Source organism: Tachypleus tridentatus, chromosome 4 (assembly GCF_004210375.1).
Source record: "Tachypleus tridentatus isolate NWPU-2018 chromosome 4, ASM421037v1, whole genome shotgun sequence".
NCBI lineage: Eukaryota > Metazoa > Arthropoda > Merostomata > Xiphosura > Limulidae > Tachypleus > Tachypleus tridentatus.
The window spans coordinates 58,085,276-58,111,054 of NC_134828.1; the positions used below are offsets into that span (position 1 = coordinate 58,085,276).

The 25,779-nt window shown below is 36.3% G+C and overlaps 1 protein-coding gene across 1 annotated transcript; it reads right to left on the reverse strand.

Moving 5' to 3' along the window:
* Positions 1 to 17,790, reverse strand: LOC143248131 (uncharacterized). Its single transcript, XM_076496564.1, has 5 exons — positions 17,491 to 17,790; positions 16,907 to 17,071; positions 8,830 to 8,862; positions 6,076 to 6,627; positions 1 to 738 (listed from the first exon to the last, which is right to left on the reverse strand). Exons 1-5 carry the CDS (start codon positions 17,788 to 17,790, stop codon positions 499 to 501), a joined length of 1,290 nt encoding a protein of 429 aa, XP_076352679.1. The 3' UTR covers positions 1 to 498.
* Between the last annotated feature and the right edge of the window lie 7,989 nt (positions 17,791 to 25,779).

A 25,779-nucleotide genomic window follows, 5' to 3' on the forward strand; every position in this document is an offset into this window, starting at 1 on the left:
TGCACTACCAAATATTTAATGTAGCTATATCTTTGAAAAGATTAAGTGCAAACAACGATAAAAAACTAAACATTAGTAAGATATTTTCTTCACCAGGTTACAATTCTTCGGTTCCCTGATAACCACTGGAACTAATACTTGCGTCAAGATATGAACAAGTACTCAGTCGCAATTTTAACTCATTTAGGTTTAATACAAAAAACGAAGACTCGGATGTCCCTTCTGTTTTCTCGGGTATACCAATAGGCACGGATTTGATAAGTAATACTAACTTTAAATTATGTTCCTAGTGTTTCAGTGGTGGATAAAAGTGAAATATGGATGAATATCAGCTTTATTAGGTGCTGCACTGACACAATAAAACGATTAAAAATATCTAAATGGCATGTAATATTTTCCTTTCAGTGTGTTATTATACGACATAATTTTACAAGAAGCACTTTACGGTTAAAGGCTGTCGATCTTGACTTCACTCTGTGAATAACAACAACAAAACAATCACTCATCGTAATAATATTCGTAATCATCATCTTTGTTTTCTTTCTTTTTGCTTTCCTGGTCTTCGTCAGATAATGTTGTTGTTTCCACATACAGAGCATCGTTTTTATGGTAAAACAGTTCAGACGAAGCACAGTCGACTTTGTTTACAAATCTACATGTGAACGTTTGTTGATCGTAAAGTGTATAATTAGGACAGAGAAAGTCGAATCTTTGACCGCCGAAACAGTAATGGAAAAGCTGGAAAAATGAATAAAGTTATTTATCTAAAAGTAAAAATAGTATATATTGAGTCTGTGACTTTCATCAACTAAAACATTTTAAACATTATCACTAAACTTACAATTTTACATTGCAAAACTGTTTCAACGAAATAATAAGCAGTGTTGCCAGAGCTAAGATACGACGTTATCGTATTGGAACCTTAAAATTATTCCGTTTTAAAAATTGTACATTGCAAATATTTACAAATATGTAATTTTTAATAACATCTAATTAGCTTTTACTGTACTGTAAAGAGCAAAACTGTTCGATTTTGCCCACTATCACGCTTTTTTAAACCTGTACTCTGGGAATAAGATCTATCACGGTCAGGTAATTAGGGATCTTGATTCCCATTCTGTAAGTTGCGGGTTCGAATTCCTTTCACACCAAACATCCACGCCCTTTCAGCCGTATGGGCGTTATAACGTAACGGTCAATTCTACTCATTATTCGTTTGTAAAAAAGTAGCAGTGGTCTTCACTGCTAATTTAGGGACGTCTCTTTTTAACTTATCATTAAATTCTGGATACATCCCATTCGAAAACAAGGAAATGTATTAATGTTTCTTAAAGAGGAAAAGCCAACAATAAACCAACTAGTTTTTGTCCTAACAGCTTGAACAGATGCTTCGGAAAAATTCTGGAATGAATAATAAGTAACAGACTGTGTTATTTAGGTCACATCAAAATTAATGGAAATCCAAAACGAACTAAGAAAATCCAGACAAATAACATATCACTTAGTTAGAGTAACTGAATCCACAGTAAACAGCTTCAATGAAAAAGAATGTACTATTGCATGCTTTCTCGATGTTGAGAAAGCATTTTTGCACTGTATGGTATAATGATTTAAGGTTTATAATTTCAGAATTAGAACTACTGCGATATTATTCGCTGGCTATCTAGTATTCTGGAAGATAGAAAACGTAAAGTCGGAGCAGTCACTCCTGAGGCAGGCGTCACTTAAGAAAGAGTAGTTATTTTATTCATTATATGTGTTAGTAATATGCTCCTAGACGACAAAAATTATGAACATGCATCACTATTTGCAGATGACGTTTCCATCTGAAAGAATGCACAGACTCCAGCAATATCTGCCATCAGTCTAAAACCACAATTGAATAGAATACTTAAAATACTATCAAAAGAACCGCATCAAGATATTTGTTCCAAAAATCAATTTGCAGTTTTAAAAACTTACAAAACTTCCCTTTAAACTTTACATGAATGTTATACTTCTACAAAGGAAAACATTGGCTAAATTTCTTGGCCAAACCTATGATCAGAAGTTAACGAGGGTTAAATATATTAACAACATAAAAGCAAAAGTTTGGCAACGTACGAACTACGTAATGTGTCTAACAAGCAAAAACAATGGAACATGAGCCAACAGTATACTCAAACTATTCAAGCAATATATCCGCCTAGTCCTAGAATACACATGTCCAGCTTGGATAAACACAAAACAAGTATAAAAAAGCCACAAACAATACAAAATACAGGACTTACAGCCCACTGAGTACGAAGATCCAAGTTGTCTACGTTTCTAGACAAGTATGTGAACAAATAAACACCGCCTGATAAGCTCATACATTGGTTTATAAATACGACCTATTTTGTGAATTAGTGCGTTTTTGTACAGATGAGGAAATTAGCCTTTTATGAGAAATAATATATAAGTTAAGACCATCTATAGCTAAGCCTATATCCATCTTTAGTTAGTTTGTTTTTTTAGCTTAGAGAGCATTTAAATTGGTAATTCATGTATAATGCTCTCGCAGTATTTAAACTAATGAAACAAATATGTAAAACGGAACTGGAACTATTCACCATATGTGTGACTTCTTACCCAATAACGAACAAAGAGAAGGTGTGTTTCTTATGTAGAATATTTCCTTGATTATCATAATTGGATATGGCCTTGAAATTCGTTTGAAATTAAGCACAAAGCTACACAATGGGCTGTCTGTGCTCTGCTCACCATGGGTATTGAAACCAGGTTTCTAACGGTGTGAGTACGCAGACATGCCGCTGTGCCACTGGGGGCATGATCTTGAAAGGAGTAATAATAGATGCAATAGCACAACTTTTGATCATCATCTTATAATTAAAGTAATGTACAGCTGTAAACTAAGAAATGCAGCAAGGGGTTCAGATGAACCTGACCCTCACAGGTCTATAAGGAACTAAATCCTGACACCAACAAGAGAGATTAGTATGGTTATTCTTTCGACTTTCCTTAGCTTTTGAAATCTCACCTAACACTAGTATAGTATTTTACTTAGAAGTTTTAGAAATCGTTCACACGTTAACTGTGCTAGTTTACCCCTGCACTTATGATACGACACCATGCAAAGTCTTTTAAAACTGAACGTCATCACATAACTACACTGAGGTAATAGATCACGCGATCAAGTAGTTCTGCGTGGAACGGTTGTTGGTTTTGTCTGTCTCCAAGTTTATATTATAATAATATTACCGACCGTGTTTTTGTAGAACTGACGGCACCCACTGGTACTGAGTACCGAAACTTACTTTATTAGACGGTGCTTGTGCCGGGACTTATTTCAGTTACTTTGTTGTTTTATATGTTCATAAGTAGTTTATTTCTTTTTCAAAAGCAAATTCATTTCACCCAGCTGAGTATCTCTACTTTTTTTTTTTAAATATTCCCCTTGCATCTTGCTGTGACAACTTGAGGAGATATGTCAAATGTAATGATATAGCGGAAAGTTAATACTAGAAATAAATAACAACAATCTTATAACACCAAATTTGGGAGTTTTTTTTATTTACTATTTAAATGGCCCGGTGGTTAAGACACTCAAACTCGTAATCCGCGGGTCGCGGGTTCAAATCCCCGTCTCACCAAACATGCTCACCAAAGAATAGTCCAAGCGTTGGCGGTGGGTGGTGATGACTAGCTGCCTTCTTTCTAATCTTACACTGCGAAATTAGGGATGGCTAGAGCAGATAGCCCTAGTGTAGCTTTGCGTGAATTTCAAAAGCAAACAAATAATACTATTTAAACAATTAAAAGCATTGTACTGTCAGTTACCGTTTGTGTTTAGTCGAACGCTCTAGAAGCCGTAAAGCAAAACATGAGTGTAAACATATGGAAAGTAACAAATTTAGTGCAGTAAAGTCATTCATTTCTAGTATTAAAATGTCTTGTGTACACTAATATACGTTGTAGAAAATAGACATAAAATTATCGTTATTTTTTGTGTTATTGATTGTACATAGGTTAAAATTAGCGTACAAGTGGCAACACTGACTCATTGTTTGTTTTGTTTGTTTGTTTGTTTTTAATTTCGCACAAAGCTACTGTGCTATCTGTGCTAGCCGTCCCTAATTTAGCAGTGTAAGACTAGATGTAAGGCAGCAAGTTATAACCACCCACCGCCAACTCTTGGGCTACTCTTTTACCAACGAATAGTGGGATTGACCGTCACATTATAACGCCCCCACGGCTGAAAGGGCGAGCATGTTTGTCGAGATGGGGATGCGAACCCGCGACCCTCAGATTACGACTCGCACGTCTTAATACGCTTGGCCATGCTGGGCCCACTGACACATACTGTCACGATTCACATATGTTAGGCATTTAAAATAATTCTTTTATCAAGCAGCTGAAAATACTCTCATATTCTATGATGTAACGAATTTACCGTTATACATTTATTTTAATACCTACGCTTGTTTCAATGTAGTTTTCTTTTTCACATGTGACACACATTCTTGACTGTGTATTGCGCAAGTGTCGCCTGTTCTCGAAATTTATAGAAGATTTTTGACAGTAAAAAACAACATTTGTTTTACAAAAACGCGCTAGAACATTGTTGAAACTTCGAGAGCCTTGCGTGATTTATATAAAAACCGAGAGACAGTAATAGAAGAAGATTATTATTCGTCAGCTACAGTCAGTATGCTATAGGCTTCTGAAGCTATAATTGTAATTAATGCCTGTTAATAGCAAAACTAAAGAATTGGACTGGGAATCTCTATATATTTCGAACATTACAAACCATTTAACTTCAGTGAATTAACTTCGGACGTTAGTATCTCTACGAGAACATCAAATATTGTCGTCGGTGAGAAACTTACGAATGCTTCAAACTAGCTAGCCATCAAAAGAAGTGTACAGATGTATCAACATAGAATTAATTTTCTCGTTGATGATCCAGTTCTAGACCAGATATAAGACTCAGTATTGATTGACAGTTTGTAAAATTGTTTAATATAAATATCATTTTTAATAAATATTAGTAATAATCATTATTATAAATTGTATTGCTTTTTGTTAGTAAATTCAAATCTATTTGTGTTATAAAAGAAACTTATGTGTATCAATCTTGTTGGCAAATATAATTTTATACATATTAATATTTAATTAGTTTTTAAATGAAAATGAAAAATTTCGGTTATTTGAAATCTTAATACGTAACGTACCTAATATGATAAATCGGAAACTCGTCAGAAACAAATTATAATACGTAACATAATAAATTGAATACATGTCCAAAATACATTACAATACGTAACAACAGCTAAAATTTGTTGTAAGAACATTTTGCAACCCCTATCTAATATATGCTTAAGCCAATTCGAAGTTAAACCGGAGCATGAATAATAGCAAACGAAGTATGAGAGAACAAAACTTCAGCTTTAAAGATAGGTTGAATGCGAGCGGTAAGTCTACGGATTTACAACGCTAAAATTAGGGGTTCGATTTCCATCGGTGGACTCAGCAGATACTCCGATGTGGCTTTGCTATAAGGAAAACATACACACACACACTCGTACGGAAGCAAACAAGCTTGATAATTTAGAAAAGTAACAAAATATTAGTGTTTGTGTGAACAAACGAAACCTCAGATAATTATTGATTTGTAAACATTACACAGTGAGTGATTGGAAACCTTTTAATTCCAATAACAACTAAACTAATATGAATGTTACAAATTTTGTTATGCCTTAAAGTTTTTTTGTTTTGTTTTTTGAAGTGATGAAATAAAATAATGGTCTACTATCCATCCAGTGGTATACATAGATTATCACAGGCTCATAGGGGCGAAATATTGCTTTTTTTATTACATACTGTACTTACGTAAGGTAAACCATATTTTTCTTCACCTTACTCCCAGGTCTCATAAAAATGTTATGGCTACTACGACTGTATACAGATGCTCATGAATGATATACTATGAAACAGCAAACAGATGAATGCTAATGATATATTACGAAAGAGAAAAAACAACAAGAAATTAAATCAAATAATCACCATTTCTTTCATGTAAGAAGTTATTTTTACCTGGCATCTGTGCGGAACGCTAGCATAATAACCATCATGACGGTCATTGCACTCAAAAATGATGTCATCTGGTAGGATGGGAAAGAAAGGATATCCATTCAAGTCGACGCCGTTCAGCTCTCTAGGAAGGTTGGGATCGGATAGGTAGTCAATATATCGACCGTCATACCTAGGTGGGTAATATCTGCGAGTGGTGGTGGGGACAGGGGTTGTTGTTGTGGTGGTGGTAGAAGTAGTTGTGGTGTTTGTGGGGGGCCTCCTGCCCCTTCTCCTGCTGAACGGCCTTCTGTTTAGATTTTCGTTGTCACGAACTCTTACTCTAAACCGACGTCGAGGGCGACGAAAGCGACCTCGAAACCGTCGTCTAGGTGGCGGTGTTGTCGTTGTGGTAGTGGTTGTGGTAGTTTTGTCATGGTCATCTTGGTAATAGTAATCTTCATAGTAGTAATAATAATAATCCGGGTCCCTAGTCGACGTAACTAATTGATTCCTATTAGAGATTCTCCTTCGATTCCCATATTGTGAAACTCGTCGGGAAACCTGTCTCTTACTCTGAGTACAAAAATTATAATAATGAATAGTTCTTTTAAAAGAAAAGTTTTTATTTCATCTACATTTTAACACTTAACGTCTGTGTGACTCTTTACTTAGTTTTCACTGTTGTTGACCTAACCAAAATATTTTCTTTAGATGATTGTAAAACTATACACAATCAGCTTGTTTCACCAACAAGAAATGATTAATATTTTTCTCAATATACGAGTTCACATTTTGACTGAAATATGACCATAAACTATTGTTTAAATAACCAATTTTGTAAATCAGCAACCAAATTACTAACTTCAACGTTTTCAAGCTAGATTTCATTCTTAAGCCAGTTTGTAACAACTTTTTTAAAAAATTACCGTAAGAAGGAAAACAAGTAAACTCTGGATGTTTTCCTCGTATTTCTCTTTAACAAATATCTATTTCTACAATTTGTAAGTCTGGCGATGTCTTAATACTTTCATTGGTTTTCAGTGATCAAATAGTTAAATAACGCGAACGATAATGTACCCTATCAGTTATAGTAAAGTAAGAAGATGGAGTAAATTTTGGCAGTATTGGGCAATACATAGTGTCATGTCAACTAAATGTTATTAATAAGGTTTCTTGACTTTATTTATAGTTCATTTGTATTCTTTGGCTTACCACCCCCATTTTCATTCTTCAATTATAATGTTAATATGAGCGACTTGATTTGGAGTTTTGATTAACGGTGTCTGTTAGAAAGTATACTTAGTAACAAAATATGTTAAATATAAATGGGTTTTCATTGTGTTATAAATTCTTAGCCTCTCGCACTTTACAGAGCATGGCTAGGCGGTTGAGGTGCTTGACTCGCAATCTAAGATTTACGGGTTCGAATCTCGTTCCATCAAAAATGTTCGCCCTTTCAGCGTTATATTTTGACAGTCAATCCAACTATTTGTTGATAAAAAAAAAGCAGCTCAAGAGTTGGTGGTGGGTGGTGATGAATATCTACTTTCCTTTCAGTCCTTTACCTCTAAATGAGAGACGATTAGTGTAGATAGCCCTCGTGTAGCTTTGTGTGAAATTTAAAACAAACCAAACTCATCGCACGGGGTTTAGTTCGAGTCCTTAATGGCGTCAAACAAATCTTACTTTTGATGAAAATATTATAAATTATTGTCCTCGTACAAGATTTTAAAATTCCGAGACCCCTGCAAATGTAAACATTCGAAACCTACCAATCTATCAGATAACTGAAAATTAACTGTGTTTTATTAGAATAATACAGTTCTGTACATACAGCGTACGTACATTTTCAAATTAATCTATGCTTTTAGAAATCTGAATAATTAATACGTAGAAGGGCGAGATGTGACTTAATTGTACCCAAATTATAAGTCTGTGATGTTTGCACCTCTTTACCGTAAAACCCACTATGGAACCTCCCATAAATATCCCATGGGTTACTAACGAATGTTTAAGAACGTCTGCTCTAATACAGAAATATTATTTTAAGATATTTGGTTTACTAAAAATTAAACATAATTTGTAAGTGTAACTTGAATTGCTGGCCCTATCTTTCCCCCACGTAGTCACAAACACACATGAAATCTGTGTCGCCATCTGCCATATGTAAATGTTGTAGAAATGGAAATTTTGTGTTGTGTTCAAGTGTCAGTTGTTTGCTAAAGGATATTTGTTGAACACGACATTTTTTACACATAGACTGATAAATTTTAAAATAGAAATGCAGTGAAAAGCAGGAAAAGGAAATTGGTAACAGTGCCTTACTCTGAATTTGCTGTGTCAGAGACTCTACTGACACAAATATAAATCATATTTGTAATTTCATGATTAAGAATGGTATAATAGAAGTACAATACTTAATTCATGAGTAACATATAATGAGACAATGAGTATAAAAGTACAATATATCACGAATAAAGTTATCAATATACACGATTTTAATAAGACAAAACTTCGAGAACAGTGAAATGTTTTATAATTGTTTTAACAAGTGTGTTTGGAAATCTATACATCTGTTTGAGTTTCCTTTTTAATATTAATCACAAAGAGAACAAATAATATATTTGATGAGAAGAACATCTGTCACGTTAATATCTTAACAACGAGGACGGTGATTACAATAATCAATAACTTACACAACATTTTATAAGACTCCTCTAGTATGAATTACTATATTATCCAAAGAACATAAAATATAAACAGTTTATGACTTACCAGCTCATGACAATCCGATGTAAAAAAGAACAGCTACCAAAAGAAAGCATGAAAATATAATCAATAACAAATAAAGGCAATAGAAACATTAAACAAACTAATACACGAATCAAAATAATAAGTTTTAGAACTTCTTATTTCTGATAAGGTTTTACAAAATTAAATACGACATTGAACTATATATCTGTATTATTCATGAAGTTTGATAAATAATGCTAGTGTTATATTTAGAGTAAAGACACAAATATCTAATATTTTACAAGTCGGTATCAATTTCTATTAATAATTTAATGTACACGATCAAATACAAAAGTTGTAATGGTTATCAAACGAGACCCAAAACGTGAGCACTTTCGAATAGTTCACCATTTTTATTCAGTATACTTAGATTAAAAAAATCAACAAAGTTTAATACTTATAAACCACGGTATTTATCTGAGTGTTCGACTGTCCAAAAGCAGGCCCCTGCATGGCAAGGTGTTTAAGGCACTCGACTTGCAATCCGAGTGTCGCGGGTTCGAATCCCCGTCATACCAAACATGCTCGCTCTTTCAGCCGTTGGGGCGTTATATGTGACGGTCAATCCCACGATTCGTTGGTAAGAAAATAGCCCAAGAATTGGCCATAAGTGATGATGACTAGCTGTCTTCCCTCTAGTCTTACAAAGCTAAATTAAGAACGACTAGCTTAAATAGCCCTCTTCCAGCTTTCCGCAGAAATTAGAAACAAACGTTATGCTATTCTTAAGCGTTAAGGTAGCTATGAATTTTACAAACATGTTTGTATGTGTTTAATAAAACTAAGTTTGCTTTTTCTTGCTTGTGTATTTGTTTACAGCAAACAATGTTGGGCTATATAACCCTGGATTTTGGCGTTATAACTCCGTAGACTTACTGTTGTCCCACGGGGAGCACTAAATTAAGTAGCTTATAGAGTTTTAAAACATTTTGTAAAATCATAGGTCGATGAGTTCTTTTGTGAGGTTGTTAAAATGTAACAAAGGTTTATTTTTTGAATTTCGCGGGAAGATACACAACAGCCGTGTTAGCCGTCCCTAATTTAGTAATGTAAGTCATCAGCATCAACCACTAATTACTTTTCTGCTGCTCTTTTATCAACGAGTAGTAGGATTGAGGGAACATTATAACGCCCTCACAGCTAAAAGGACGAGAATGTTTGTCTGTTAACAAGTTAGTTGTAGGTAACCTTTACTTGCTAATTTAGCAGTGTAAGAGTGGAGGAAAGGCGGCTAGTCATCACCACCCACTGCCAACTCTTGGGCTACTTTTTTACCAACGAATAGTGGGATTGACCGTCACATTATAACGCCCCCACGGCTAGGAGGGCGAGCATGTTTGGCACGACTCGGGCGCGAACCCGCGACCCTCAAATTACGAAGCGCACGCCTTTACGCGCTAGGCCATGCCAGGTCTAGGATTATCAATTACCAATGTATTTTTCTTGGTAGCAATTACAAAGATTTGCATAATAAGAGTTAAAATTAAAATGCTTTTAAGAAATCAAGAAAAGAAAAGAAAATTTACAAAGAAAATAATTTTTATTTTGTTAGCTGGCACGCGCATCACAGCCTTGGCGAATTTCAAGGAAAATATAATTTAATAATCATTTTTAAACCAGTCAACATCAAGAAACTCCTTTATTGTCGTTTTACTTTTACATATCACGAATCTTCGTTTTGTGATCGTCAAGGGACCATATTTTTATTTGTGGATTACAGTTGAGGTCTATTAAATTGTGCAAAAATTATTCTTTTTTGAGAAAGTGTTTATTGAGACCACAACATTTTTCAAAAAGCTTTTGGTGTGATGCTTTACTTTGGGATCGAAATAAATATTTTCTTAGTGATATGTTATTACAACCTTTCTTTGTCTCTGTTTATTAATTACAACCTTGGCTCATATATTTTAGCAGATCAGTACCTTTGTGACAAACTTATAGGTCCTGCATGACCAGGTGGTTGGGTTGCCCGACTCGTAATCTGAGGGTTGCGAGCTCGAATATGCTTGCCCCTTCAGCCGTAAGGCGTTATAATGTGATGGTCAATCCCACAATTCGTTGATAAAAGAGTAGCCCAAGAGTTAGACGTGGGTGGTGATGATTATCAGTCTTCCTTCTGGTCTTACACTGCTAAATTAGGGACGGCTGTTACAGTTATATGTAGTTATGTGTGTGTTTCAGTTTTTCAAGAGTATTTCATTCAATCTTCAGTTTGTTGTCTGCTTCTCCATCAGTCAGTTAGCCAAGTCATCTTCACAATTATCATGATTTGTCAACCATCTCTGTAGTGGGGCAATTGTTTCTCAATTATTCTTCATTTAAATGTATAAACTGTATACGACATATTCTTTTGCTTGTTATTTTATGTATTTCTATATTTATAACTTATAGTTATATATATATATATATATATATATATGTAAAACGGCTCGTTTGGGTTGAGAAAAAATTTTACATAGAGGAGCGAACAACGTTTTGACCTTCTTCGGTCATCGTCAGGTTCACAAAGAAAGAAAGAGGTAACTGACCGAAAGCTGACCACATGTTTGGAAGGGGTTGTGTAACTTAGTGTCGAAATGTAGAGGGCGGTGTTAGATGTTTGAATATATAATTTTATATTATTTATTTTATCATTTTTAATATAGGTATAAAGGTGTTCCTTTGTATTGGTTTATTTTGAGTTTAAGTTGTTGTATAAGTAAGGCTTCTTTAATTTTGCGTTTGTTTATGTTTGTTTCTTTATTTAGTATCTGAGTGTTTTCTATGGTTATATTGTGTTTTTTTGACTTGCAGTGTTCGAAAACGTGTGAAGGTGACTTTTTATGTTCTTTGAATCTGGTTTCCATTTTACACCTTGTTTCTCCAATATAGAAGTCGTGGTAGTTATCACATTGTATTTTATAAATAATGTTGGTGTCAGTTGTGGTCAATAAATAGTTGTGGTCAGTGCAGTTTTTACATAGTATAGACCCTAGTTTTGTGCCTGGTTTTTGAATAAATTTGGTATTAAGTGGAGTGTCATATTTTGTTACTAGTTTTTGCTAAATGTTGGTTATTTTTCTACTGATGTCGGGAATATATGGTATGCAGCAGTATATGGTTTCGTGATTTTTTGATTCATGAGATATATTTACTTTTATTGGTTGATGTTGCTTTCTGTCTAGGTGTGTTCGCATAATGTTTTTGCGGTTTGTGGAGGAAACTTATTGATCTTGATGAAGTTTTGTTTTATTTTGTCTAATTCATCGTTAATTTTATCTGGTGAGCATAGTTTTATGGCTGTGTTTATTTGGTTTCTCTGTATGTTGAGTTTTTGTTTTGTTTCATGTGCTGAGTTCCAAGGAATGTATAGTCCAGTATGGGTTATTTTTCGGTGGATTTCTGTTTTAAATTGTGTGTCGGTTCTTGTAATTTTGGGGATAAAAAATGATATTTGATTGCTGTCTTATTGTTTACATGTGAAGCTAATGTTGGGATGTATCATGTTAATGTGATTGAAAAAAATAAGTGTGTGTTCTGTAGATGTGAATCCCGCAACCGTGTCACTATACTGGTAGATGTAATACTGTGTTAATTGCTTGTGTTTCAACTTGTGTCATAAAAATATTCGCTAGAACTGGTGAATCTGGGTTGCCCATGCTTAGGCCATTTGTTTGTATATAGTTTTGGTTGTTAAACATGAAGTTTTTGTTTTCATCGTGGTGAATTCTATGAGGGTTGCTAATTGGTTGCTGGGAATGTCTATAGATGGGTTAGGGTCTCGAATATAGTTCTAAGGCTATATTGCAGGCTTCAGTGGTTGGAACTTCTGTAAAGAGGGATACAACATCGAAACTGGCCATTAAGGCTTTATGATTAAGTTGATTTAGATTAAACTTGAAATTGAAAGAGTCTTTGATGAATGAGCTGGCTGATGTTACATATTTCTAGAATGCCCATGCTATGTATTTACCAAGATTGTAATTAAACGATTCCTATGTGAACATTATTGGTCGTAGTGAACAATCTGGTTTTTGTGGTGTGCGTGAGTCGGTCTTGCGTAGGTAGGAATAAAGTGTTTATGAAATTGCGCTGGCTTTTTTCATTTTCAGTTGTATTTTGTTTTGTTGCGTTTCGTGTGTCTTTGTTAGATTTGTGTGTATTGGTTTAAATTTGTTCGTGTCTAACAGGATGTTCTTCATTTTTTGGATGTATTCATTCGTGTTCATTATAACTATAGCGTTACCTTTATCTGCTTTTAGAATTTTTATGTTTTTGTCTTGTTTTAGGTTTTTAATGGAATTAATGTCTCTTTTTATAAGATTGTTTTTTAGCTTTCTCTTTTGTGAAATTATGTTGATGGTTTTGTGAGAAAATTCTTTGAAAAAATCGTTTAATTTGTTGTTTTTAGGTGTTTCTGGAAAATATACATTTTTAATTTTTCCTGGGAAGTTTGGCTGTTGGATGTCAATAAAATTGTCTAAGTTGTCTTCTTAGAAGCCAAACTTCCCAGGAAAAATTAAAAGTTTATATGAAGAGATGAATTAGTTAGTGTGTAAGTTAGTTTTTCTTTACTGCAATGTTGTGAATACTGAATTTATGTTTCAAGAGAATAACTGAGATACAATGAAATATTGGACGTAAGAGAAACTCAGCATAAATCTGCGATTACTCAGTTAAGTCTATTGCTCTTGAGCTTTGGATTAATTGCGTAAAACCGCGAATCTGTATTGTTTGTTCGTTTTAGAGCAAAGCCACGTTAAGTTATCTGCTATGTCCATCTTGAAGAATCGAGCCCTTGATTTTAGTTTTGTAAGTCCATACATAAACTTACCGTTGTCCCATCGTGAGACTAGAGCTGATATTTAAATAAATAAGATGTTTTCACTATTTTTAAGTGTTCTATTCTTTACATTTTTTTAAACGATGAATTAAAATAATTTGCCCAACTTTAGAAATCATTACAACAGTATTGATTTCTATACAAAACGCCCCCCCTCCCAGTGGCACAGTGGTATGTCTACGGACTTACACACTAAAAACAGGGTTTTGATACCCGTTGTGGGCAGAGCACAGATAGCCCATTATGTAGCTTTGTGCTTAATTCTAAGCAAACAAACAAATCTATATAAAACTCGACAGAAAATAAATTGCCATTATATACAGTGCATTTCCTGGAATTATAATTTTTATTTTTAAGCATAAAGCTACACCATGGGCTTTCTGTGTTCTACCAACAACGAGTATCAAAGCCCGATTTTTAGCGATATGAGATCTCAGGCTTACAGCTGAACTACTGGTGGCATTAAAATGACTTTAGAAAGATGCGCTGTACCATTTTTGAAGGTATCGAAGGTAACAACAATCATATATCTTGTGGTATGGTCTACGTTTAACGAAAGCCCAAACTGATCTGTGTTACCTAATTTATGCGTCATAAAAGAATACTCATAAACTATCACCTGTTATGAAAGTACTCGGAAAATTATACAACCAGTTAGTGTTTCTAACTTTTATATATTAACAGTGAGCACCTACGCACCTGATACACCAATTATTTGCACGAAATTCAAAAACAAATAAACAAACCATCTCGACAAAGACAGACATGCCTAGTAGAGGAAATGAAGATGTTATAATGAATTGAGGAATAGCTAGAAACTTTGTTTTTTTGTTTTTGTTTGTAATTTCGCACAAAGCAACTCGAGGGCTATCTGTGCTAGCCGTCCCTAATTTAGCAGTGTAAGACTAGAGGGAAGGCAGCTAGTCACCACCACCCACCGCCAACTCTTGGGCTACAATTTAACCAACGAATAGTGGAATTGACCGTAACATTATAACGCCCCACGGCTGGGAGGGCGAGCATGTTTTGGCGCGACTCGGGCGCGAACCCGCGATCCTCGGATTACGAAGCGCACGCCTTAACGCGCTAGGCCATGCCAGGCCCCGACTAGAAACTATAACAACATTTTTAACAGTGAAAGGAATATGTTGGAAACAGTTAGTCAGTGTTTTCCTTTGTGTTGTTTAACACAACACATAACAAATTTCCATCTCGAAACTTGCTTAAAACCATCTTTTCTTCCATTGCATTGGGCGTATTGTCGGAACATGGATGGTTAGTTACTTGGCAAAAACTGGGTGCTGCACCTTAGTGCTGCTAAGATATCACGTTCAAATTTGTTGGTGGGTTGATTGATGTTTTATGGCGTAAAATAATTAGGCTATGTGCGCCAAACAAGCAATAAAAATTAAAAGTAAAATAAATTTATTAAAATTCGTAATAGGGAATCACGTGTTTGTGTTTTCTGATGGCAAAGCCACACCGGGCTATCTGTTGAGTTCACCGAGGGAAATCGAACCTCTGATTTTAGCGTTGTAAGTTCGTAGACTAGCTCTACTAGCGGTGGGGGGTAGGGAATCACGTTAAAACAAAGCAAATTCTAATTTTTGAATTAAAAACTTAATTAACAATATAAATATCATCGTCCATTGAAAGACTAAAAACATTTGTTAGGTGGACAGTGCTACCATCGCCAATGACACTGTCCAGTGTCAGTGATAAACATTGGGACAAAATATGTCTAAACTGGTGCCGTCGTTGAGATCGCAACGACTGTATGACAAGAAAATGTGGACTATTGTGACCTGAGTGTCACATAGACTACACATTGCTGCATCAGGTACAGATAAAAAAAAACGATGAGTTAAAAATTGTGACCAATGTGTAGTCTAGTTAGAACAACTTCTTCTTTCCGATCCTTACAAGAACAAGACAGCCAAAGTCCAACAGAGGGTTTCATCTGGAATAGCTTGTTTTCACGTTGGTTATTCCGAGTTGACTGCTAACTGGCACTGAGCCGAGCCTTGAATACAAGACCATAGTCCATGTATGAAACAGGCACAGCAGTAGCAGCGCCAGAGCAGACAGACTTAGCTGCGGTTTCACGAATATAAACATTGCCAGTTATCCAGAATAGCTGGATAAAAGTAGATGTTAAAGAGAAATGTACCAGTCGGTTTTAAATATCGGGGAGAACAAGGTGAGACCTAACGTGGAGCGATTCCAGGGCCAGTATAGTACTAACTGAGTCGGTATAAATAGTACAATTCGAGTACTACTTAGCTTTTATATGATACAGGACAAGAGAATTGGCATACAATTCGGTAGTGAACACAGAAACTGTAGAGGGAATTTTGTGCGCAACTATCGAACACAACAAATCATGGCAGAGCCCACACAGTCACCTGATTTCGAACCATCTGTATAAATAGGAATGGAAGGATGTTTCAAAAGATTTTCAGCAAATAACAGACAGTATTTCCAATCGGGAGTAACCGCTTTTCTCAGATGACTTAATGAAAAGTCACATTTGGGATTGTAATAAGTTATGGTAGGATGGGCTGACCAAGATACAGCAATGCCATCCAATTCATCCAACTGAGCCTGGATACGAAGGTGAAAAGGAACAATGGCAGATCGTCTGTTTTGAAAAAGCATAGTCCACTGAAGAAGGAAAACACAACCCCAGGTGAAATGTTGTGGTAAATATTGAAGCTTTGAAGCATACAGCAAAGAAAGTTGCAAATAGCGGTCGTATAGAAGAGGTTCATGAGACTTTGTGTACATATTCTGGACTGGGGAAGTGTGGAAAACTCCGGTGCAGAGCCGAAGCTTCTAATGATGAATGGGATCCATCATTTTCAAGGCCGAAATCCTGGCAGAACAATAGACCAGAGACCCATAGATCAGTTTTGATCAAATATATATTTTTAGCATAAAAAATAGATCTGCTCCCTAAGAGGTGAAAAAGAGGACACGGAGGATGTTCAGTGCTGTTGTACATTTGACTCGTAGCTGGTTGATTTGTGGTATAAAGGTCAACTTATGGTCAAAGACAAGGCCCAAGAACTTTGCCTCTAGGACCACGAGAAGCACAACTTCACCGACAGGGGCTCAGAATAGGAGTTAATACAAAAGTGCATGCAAACGGTTTTAGGGAGAGAGAAGTTAAAGCCGTTTGCTGTGGTCCACCTGAGTAAACGATTGAGGGCAGTCTGTAGCTGCCGCTCAATATACTTCATGTTTGACGCATGACACGAGGTGTGGAAGTCGTCGACATACAGCCCGGGGTTGTCCAGTAATGGCACTCAAACGTGTGACACTCAAGACACAGTCCTTCAAGACTACAAGTTCCTGTAGGAAAGAATGGGAAAGTATTGGACCTACACAACTTGGAATCGCCTGCCCATAAAAAATAATAAAAATGAATAAATGCCTTTGCAACCCATATAAGTGGAGGCCTCGTAAAATGCCATGCCTTTACCTAGTATCATAAGCATTTTCAAGGTCAAAGAATACTGACACAAGATGTTGTCGCTTGAGAAAGGCGTTGCTGATCCACGTTTCAAGTCGAATCAGATGGTCCATGGTGAAGCGCTGTCGTCGGAACCCACTCTGGGTGGGCAAAAGGAAGATTGCTTAATTCGAGGATCCAAACAAGAGAAGCATTAACAATCCTCTCTGCGGTCTTACGTGTCCAAGCAATTGAACAGTAGTTTGAAGGAATCTCGGAATTCTTCCTAGGCTTAGAAAAGTAGGACAATATCTTGGCGCCCAGCATCAGGAAAAACATTCTCCTACCAAATCTGGTTAGAAACAACCAGAAGAATAGCAAGAGAAACAGGAAATAGGCGCCACAGCATCTTGTAGTATATATCATCAGGTCCAACCAATGAACAGCCAGACGGATGAAGAACCGGCTTGAGTTTCACCAGTGTAAAGGGGCAATTATAGTTATAAAGACGATCAGCCCGAAAAGAAAGAGGTGATCGCTGACTAGGTGCACAAAAATAAGTATAAAAACCAGTACTGAAGAGAGAAAGATTGTGATATGAAAGAATACAATCTATGGAGCGACCCCTTCCATCAACATCAGCACCCCCAGAGGGGATTATATCCATTAAAGTCCCCCAGTAATAAAAAGTGAGACGGCAACTGTTCAACGAGAGCATCAAGGTCTGATTGATCATAGATCTCTCCCTACAGGAGACAGGTACAGAGAACAAACAGTTATGGTACGACCCAGGGAAACACCGATGGCTATGGCCTCCAATGGTGTGTCGAGTGGCAAAGACACGGTGGATACATGCTGATCGACCAGAAGTGACATCCCTCCATGCACTCGTCCATCACACAACCTACCATTTTTGTACAAAGAAAACTCCAAAAGATGATTGTGTCAGCAGGTTTCAGAAATGTTTTCTATAGGATAGTAAGAATGAATCAGTGATGTAATATCATCTGGATGAGAACGTAAATCTTGACAGTTCCACCGAATCAAAGTGGTCATTTTTACTCATGTATAGGCAAATTGGATGGAGAGCTAGCCCTTCTGTTTTCGAGCACGTCTTTTTATTTTCTTTATTCGAGGAAGATCTATCGATCTCCATGGATCCTGCCTTGGGTTGATTTGGCAGGTCTCTGTCGTTGGAAGAAGATAACAGCGGATGAGGGCGTGAACAGATGGTTGTTCTGCAGCTCAGAGCCAAAGAAGAAGATGGACCCGAGGAAACGTCTGTACCCAGAACCAAAGGAAGTGGATATGGGGATCTGCTGGAATGAATGGAAGGAAAAGAGGTGGGTGTTGACGTTGATTCATAAGATTTCTTAACCATGGAGTTCAAAATACTTTTTATATGGTTTGAGAACAATTATTTTTGAGTCAAGGATAGATCCGTCTGCTCTCCCACTGAGCAGTGAAATGAAGTGCAGCAACATACGTCCGAAATGGAGTGGTGGACAGTCACTTTTGAATGTTGTAAAATGTTTTCAAATGCCGTACTTCTGTTTTTTTTCCAACAACCTAAAGCATGGACGAAAATAAGATGGGTGAGAGCCACTACAGTTTATGCAAGGAAGGTCTATTTCACACTCACAGGCATCGTAGTCTTTGTCACTGCAACGAGCACACGTCAAGGAACAACGACATGATGTCTTTGCGTGACCGAATCGCTGACATTGGAAACATCTGAGAGAATTTGGAATATATGGCCGTACCTTGCAATTAAGATAACCTGCCTTGATGGTGGCAGGTGGATGTTGTGATGTAAACGTCAGAATTAGAACACTGGTCGGTAACATAATTCCATTTTGTGAGTGGAGATACGCTTCACTGTAGAAACTCCTTGACTGGAGAAACCAGCGAGGATCGTTGATTCAGGGATGTTCTTCAAATCCCTCTCGACAATAACTCCTTATAAAGAATTCAAAGTAGCATGAGGCGTAACCTTAATAAATATATTCCCAATGGCCTTCGAATGCAAGAGGAGTTCACTGTGTTTAAGAGTGGATGTTTTTACCAATGTGTAACCAGAAAAAAGCTTTCTGACTGACTTAGGAAAGCCAGCAAGTTCCTCTAGTCTTTTTTAAATAAAAAAGGGATGCATTTGCCCTAAAGATAAATGTGATAAAGAATGTAATGTCAGAAAATGAGGTACAGGTGTCGAAAAACAAATGAAGAAATTCACGCATAAACACTGTTGTTTGTGATGGGGCTCTGGATGAAAAATACATTCATGAAATATATTTTTCTATGTAATACATAATAAACCACTCCTACCTTACGTATGTAGCTACTTTATCCTTACTTCTCTTCTCCTAGGCTTGGTTAAGGCACTCGACAAGTAATATGAGGGTCGTGGGTTCGAATTCCCTTCACACCAAACATTTCGCCCTTTCAGCCATGGGAACGTTATATGTGACAGTCAATCCCACTATTCGTTGGTAAAAGAGTAGCCCAAGAGCTGGCGGTGAGTAGTGATGACTAGCTGCCTTCCCTCTAGTCTTACACTGCTAAATTAGGGACGGCTAGTGCAGATAACTCTCGTGTAACTTTGCGCGAAATTCAAAACAAACCAACCCTTCTTCTAATTTCATTCTTGCATAGTTTAATGAAGATTAAATAACTTCCCTCGAACGAAGTTACATACGTTAGTTACTCTGAATTATATGGACTCTACTTTTGCTCATAGGTTCTTCGAATTATTCTCGTGAAAATAACTCTAGTCGTTGTGATAGAAAACACATTGTTACTTATTTGAGAAATGTTCTAGGTACATTCAGTCAGCTTTTTCTTAAAGCTGATATAGATATATAGATATTTTAGAGTTATTAAAATAGGTAGAACTACTGTTGTAAATTCATAACAAATAACGATCATGGGTGGAGCCCTTTACGCCGCAAGGTTTTACCCTTGAGAACGAGACATTGACATCAGGCGTGATTACTCTTCAAGGTGCCTTTTGACTAGTTTCATGTTTGTAAGTTAGGAGCCGTGACCTTGATGGGGAAATATATTCAACTATGACTTTGACATAGCAAAATCTGAACAGACGCTTTCAAAGAGTATAAAATAAATCTTCATTTCAGTAATGAAACTATGACTTCAAGTTGAAGGATTTGCACAATTAAAACACGAGCCAACTTGAAGATTAGGCTCCATTAAAATTAAAGTATATAAGGTCAAATTTAAATTAAGGAATTATTTTTCTAATTAAAACACGACATCGTGTTGAAAATAAAGCCTAATTTTATCAATTTAAAACATGACTTGAAGAAAGAAATATAAACGAGAGGTGAAACGTGATGCCATTTTGACAGCATATACAGGCCACAATGACTGCCAACTGTCCGTAACTTAACAATACAAAATCATCACTAAAAGGAACATTTTAATATTTTCCGTAATTTGGTAACTGTTTTATCTTTTAAAATGATACTAAAATAAAGCTACTGTTTGCATATAGAATTAATGTATCATGACCGTCAAATGATGACTGGTATCCTTAAGAACATGATTCGAAAATACACTGTCGCAGCAGTCAGTTTTGTTGAGCCATACACCATGTTCTGAAACCGTTATTGAGAATAATGCCACAACGTTATGAACACTTACTCTAATGAGTTAAGCCAATTTGGCAAAATTTTTTAAAAGATTTGCTTGAATGGTGTTGGAAACTTTGTTTTTTTTGCTATTTCCTATTACAGGTACACATTGAATTCTGAAGAAAAAGAAAAACCGCCATGAAAATTTCAACGTAACAGCACAAATCGTAACTCGCACCTGTGAGTGGGAAAGTCTGCAAACTCAGGTAATGAGTTCAAGTGATCCCCATGTGTGCTTAATTCCATTTATTTGAAGCTTTTTAGAACTTTTAAACTAAAAAAATGTAAAAATACAAAAAATTAAAATTAACTCACGAAAAAATACAGAAGATTAGAAGGATATAAATAAGAAAGAAACTGAAGTTAAGAGAAGAATTATTAGAATAAGGCATAAGATTTACGGAAGAATCACAAATAAAAATTGATTTAAGTGAAGACAGTGTAGAAAAACTAATAGAAATTGAAAAGACTGACTTTGGAAAAGCCATAGAAGAAATGCAAAAAAAAACATTTATTAAAAAACAAATCTAAATAAATATGTAAAGGTAATAAAAACAAGACTGAAGAAACCCTTTGAAATGAGCATCAATATCAGGATAACACTTCTGGAAGTTGAATTGGCAACTGCTAGGTTCAAACTAGACACGTTTCTCTAAATTAGCTCAAGATTGCCATCCTCAAACATAATTTGATCTACTTTTGATAGCATTACTCTTCTGTCAGTCCTAATCGAAGCATCTTTATGGACTATTTTAGCTTCACCACTTTTTATGTGGTGTGCGTGTTTTCTTAAAGCAAAGCCACATCGGGCTATCCGCTGAGTCCACCGAGGTGAATCGAACTCCCGATTTATTAAAATAATTAGTTTAGCAAGCTATTTTAACGCTATTCATCGAGGTACCAACAAATGAGGATGGAAAAGTACTATGAAACGTATGTCAGATAGAATTTCCTGCAAGTCTAAATTAATGGACGGAATAATGAACAATGACAGATTATTTTTGGTGTTAGTTTAAAACAGTGGTTTTTAACCTGGGTTCAATCGAACTCCAAGGGTTCGGCGGAGGTCAAGACACACACACACACTGTGTGTGTGTCCGTTCCGTTTACCGCACTCGTATGATTCGTGACGTCATGCTCCACTTGGCCATCATTGGCTGCGGTTGATCACGTCACATCACTTGGCCTTAATATCTGTGCTTAGCAGTAGACTTGTGACTGTAGTAATCGTGAGTCATTTGTGATTTTTTCCAAATTTTTTTCAATCCCTTCATACAAACTATGTCGAGCAAAACCAGAAAGTGGTCGGACGAATACATACAATATGGATTCACGTGTATAACGGAACATGATGAGAGTCAGCGTCCTCAATGCATGATTTGCAATGCCAAGTTGAGCAATTCTAGTCTAGCACCGGCAAAACTAAGAGAACACTCCCTAAAGCTGTATGGAGATGGAAAATACAAGAACACAACGATTGCTGAATCCAAGGTAAAGAAAGCCAGGTTCGATGAAAAGGCTACTTTGCCTGTTCTCGGCTTTTTACCCATCGAGAAACCGATCCTCGAAGCATCATACGAAGTTGCGTACTTGATCGCAAAGCAGGGCAAACTATACACCATTGGTGAAGCACTCGTAAAACCAGCTGCGTTAAAGATGGTGAATATCATGCTGGGAAAAGCTGCTGAAAATAAGTTATCCCAAATTCCTTTTTTCAAATGACACCATCAGCAGCAGAATAGATGACATCTTGGTTCAAGTAGTTGCAGATCTGACTTCAAGCCCAGCAAAATTCAGCCTTCAACTCGACGAGACCACCGACGTTTCCAATCTAAGCCAGCTTGTTGTATTCGTGCGCTATGTGAAGAACGACGAGATAAAAGAAGATTTTTTATTCCGTAAGCCTCTTAAAACAACAATTAAGGCAGCCGACGTGAAGAAACTTGTGGATGACTTCTTCATATATAACTATCTTTCGTGGGATATAGTTTCTGCAGTTTGTTCGGACGGAGCTCCAGTCATGTTGGGATGAAACTCTGGTTTTGCTGTGCTGGTGAAAGCCGATGCACCACACATCATTGTAACGCGCTGTGTTCTGCACAGGCATGCGTTGGCAACAAAAACCTTGCCTTCAAAACTGGCACAAGTATTAAAAATTGTAGTGGAATGTGTGAACTTCATGCGAAATAGTGCCCTGAAGCACCGCATCTTCAAAGAGCTGTATAATGAAATGGGCTCTGAATTCGAGGTACTTCTGTACCATTCTAAAGCTCGGTGGTTATCTCGGGGAAAGGAGCTAAATCGTGTTTTTACCATGCGTGTGGAATTAGCCCTGTTTTTGCAAGAACACCAACATTGTCATGCAGATTGCTTCGAAAAAATCTGAGTTCATTCTCATTTTGGCGAACATGGTCGATATCTTCAATGCTCTCAATCATCTCAATCAACAGATGCAGGGCGGTGGAGTAAACATCACCGAAGCGGAAGAAAACTTTACAAAAAAAAGCTACCGTTATGGAAACGACGAACAAAGAATGATAACTTCGCAATCTTTTCCCTGCTAAAAGACTTTGTAAGTAAGATTGAAGATGTGTCTGAAATTGGAGACATTTCTGTACCCGGGGAACTGAAACAAGCAATTGCCATATACTTAGATGAGCTCGCTAAGTCTTTTGATGGATACTTCTCCACCAGAGAGTCATATCCAGAATGAGTGAGACAACCGTTCACGTTTAGTGTTGCGACAGCAGATGTCAATGATGAATACCTCGACGAAATCATTGAACTTCAGCAGAGCCAGGTTCAACAGCAACTTTTCAGAACAACATCGCTCTCAACGTTTTGGTGTCACCAAATCGTAGCATACACTCTTATTGCTGAGAAAGCCCTTGAGATACTCATGCCATTTGTTACAACGTATCTTTGCGAGCAATCCTTTTCGAGGATGGTAGACATAAAAACGAAGAAAAGGAACAGACTTTGTTGTGAAAATGATATGAGAGTGGCACTTGCCAAGGTGAAGCCGCCCATTTCTGAACTTGTCTCTGAAAGGCAACAGCAAAAGTCACATTGATTTGCAGTAAATATTCATTGAGTTATGTTTTTGTGTGAAATTCATGTTTTGTTGGTTTTGTTTTTTGAACACAGTAATATTGTGTGCAACTGATGCATGGTTTATTTTGTGCACTAATAAAATATCTACTTATGTTTTGAATTTGAAAAAATCATATTTTATTTTTCCAATTACGAAGGGTTCAGTGAATGCAAGTACGAAACTTCCGGGGCTCAGTACCTCCAACAAAGTTAAGAGCCACTGGTTTAAAAGTATCAACTTAAATAATATTAAGAACTTTCCATCTGAGAGCCTTAACAACTATTAAGTGACGGTCGACTTATTGAACAAACCTAGAATGTCACATCAAAAGAAAGTTTATAAAGCAATTTTTATGAATATTGTAAGGAGGAGGAAAGATCAAATAATAGTTTCACTTGTTGAAAATGTAGAAATGCTTCTCCAATTATTTTATATAAATTCGCGCTGTAAAATGACGCATTGTTTAAAATGCAAGTAATATATACATGCTGTGAAGGATAAGGAGATTATGCTAGAGTAAAGTGGGGCACATCCTTATGGGGAGTTGTTCGTTTGGCAATGGAGCTTGAATTAACTAGAGTTATAAATAAACAAATAAATCATCATCCAAAAATTATGGGATCGTGGATCAAATATTGTGGTAGCGTTAACTTTTTCTGATGTAAGTGTACGAAAAGACCTGAAAGGATAAGCTAGATGATTGCTTACTTAAGATAAAAGAATTAAACCACAGAAAAGAAGGAATTTCAATTGCAACCAAAAACGATACATTGCCAGAAATAGTAGACAAAAGCTTTTGAGAAATATGAACTGCTTTCAAAGTGTGTAAAGCAAACAAAGAAGTTGATAACGAAACAAGTGTGAGAAAAGCAGAACGCTAAATCTGTTAGTAGATTTTCATCTAAACAAAAATTAGAAGAATTTTAAATTACTTGATGAAACTATATCAGTATAAATTCACCTAGTGGTAGATTAATAGAAATTTGTTTGTTTTGAATTTCGCGCAAAGATACACGAAGACTATCTGCGCCAGCCGTCCCTAATTTTGCAGTGTAGACTAGAGGGAAAGCAGCTAGTCATCACCATCCACCGCTAATTCTTGGGCTACTCTTTTACCAACAAATATCGGGATTGACCGTCACATGTATACGGCTGAAAGGGCGAGGATGTTTAGTGCGACGGGGATACTAACTCGCGATCCTTAGATTACGAGTCGAGCATCTTAACCATTTAGCCATGCCGGGCCAGATAAACAGAAACTTGCTAGCAAAGTTTAAAGAAATCTAATGACATTTTCTCTAGAACTATCGCTTTGAAAATTTTTTGGCCTTCATCCTGATTCGTCCCCCCCCCCGCTAGTACAGCTGTATGTCTACGGATTTACAGCGCTAAAATCAGGGGTTCGATTCCTTTTGATAGGGTCAGTAGATAGCCCGATATGGCTTTGCTATAAGAAAACACACACACACTCATCCTGATTCAGAAAAAAATCAAGCAAAACAGTTTAATATTTTGAAAAGAATATTAAGCACATTAGCTAAGTTTCAACTAATAAAGAAACAGTTTATCCAATTGATAGATAAATTCATGGCAATTAATATGTTTCTAAATTAGAATGTAAAGAAAGAATAACATAATTTTTTTTATCTTACCTGCATTGAAAAAAACAAATAACAGAAGACAGAAATACATGATACAAATACTGATGATAACAGGGTTGTCGTCTGGTAGTAGAATGAGTATAGATACGTTTTTTGCTACAGTTAACTACAGTTCGTATATCTTGCTAGAAAATGCTATCGTTTATGAAGCTCAGTGAATAAAGCTCGTAATGTCTCATCTCTACGACCTACTTTCTTTCACTGCCACCAGGGGTTTTACCGGTTTATGCCAATGAGTGTTTTGGGATGAT

Bases quoted from the DNA above. Each gene is read 5' to 3' on its own strand.
- LOC143248131 (XM_076496564.1), bottom strand. From the start codon at position 17,790: ATGGATATAATCCCCTCTGGGGGTGCTGATGTTGATGGAAGGGGTCGC. The intron at 8,863-16,906 runs GTATATTGAGCG...TTCTTTTGGTAG, and splicing joins TGTCATGCGTCAAACATGAA to CTGTTCTTTTTTACATCGGA. The intron at 6,628-8,829 runs GTAAGTCATAAA...TTTTGTACTCAG, and splicing joins CATCGGATTGTCATGAGCTG to AGTAAGAGACAGGTTTCCCG.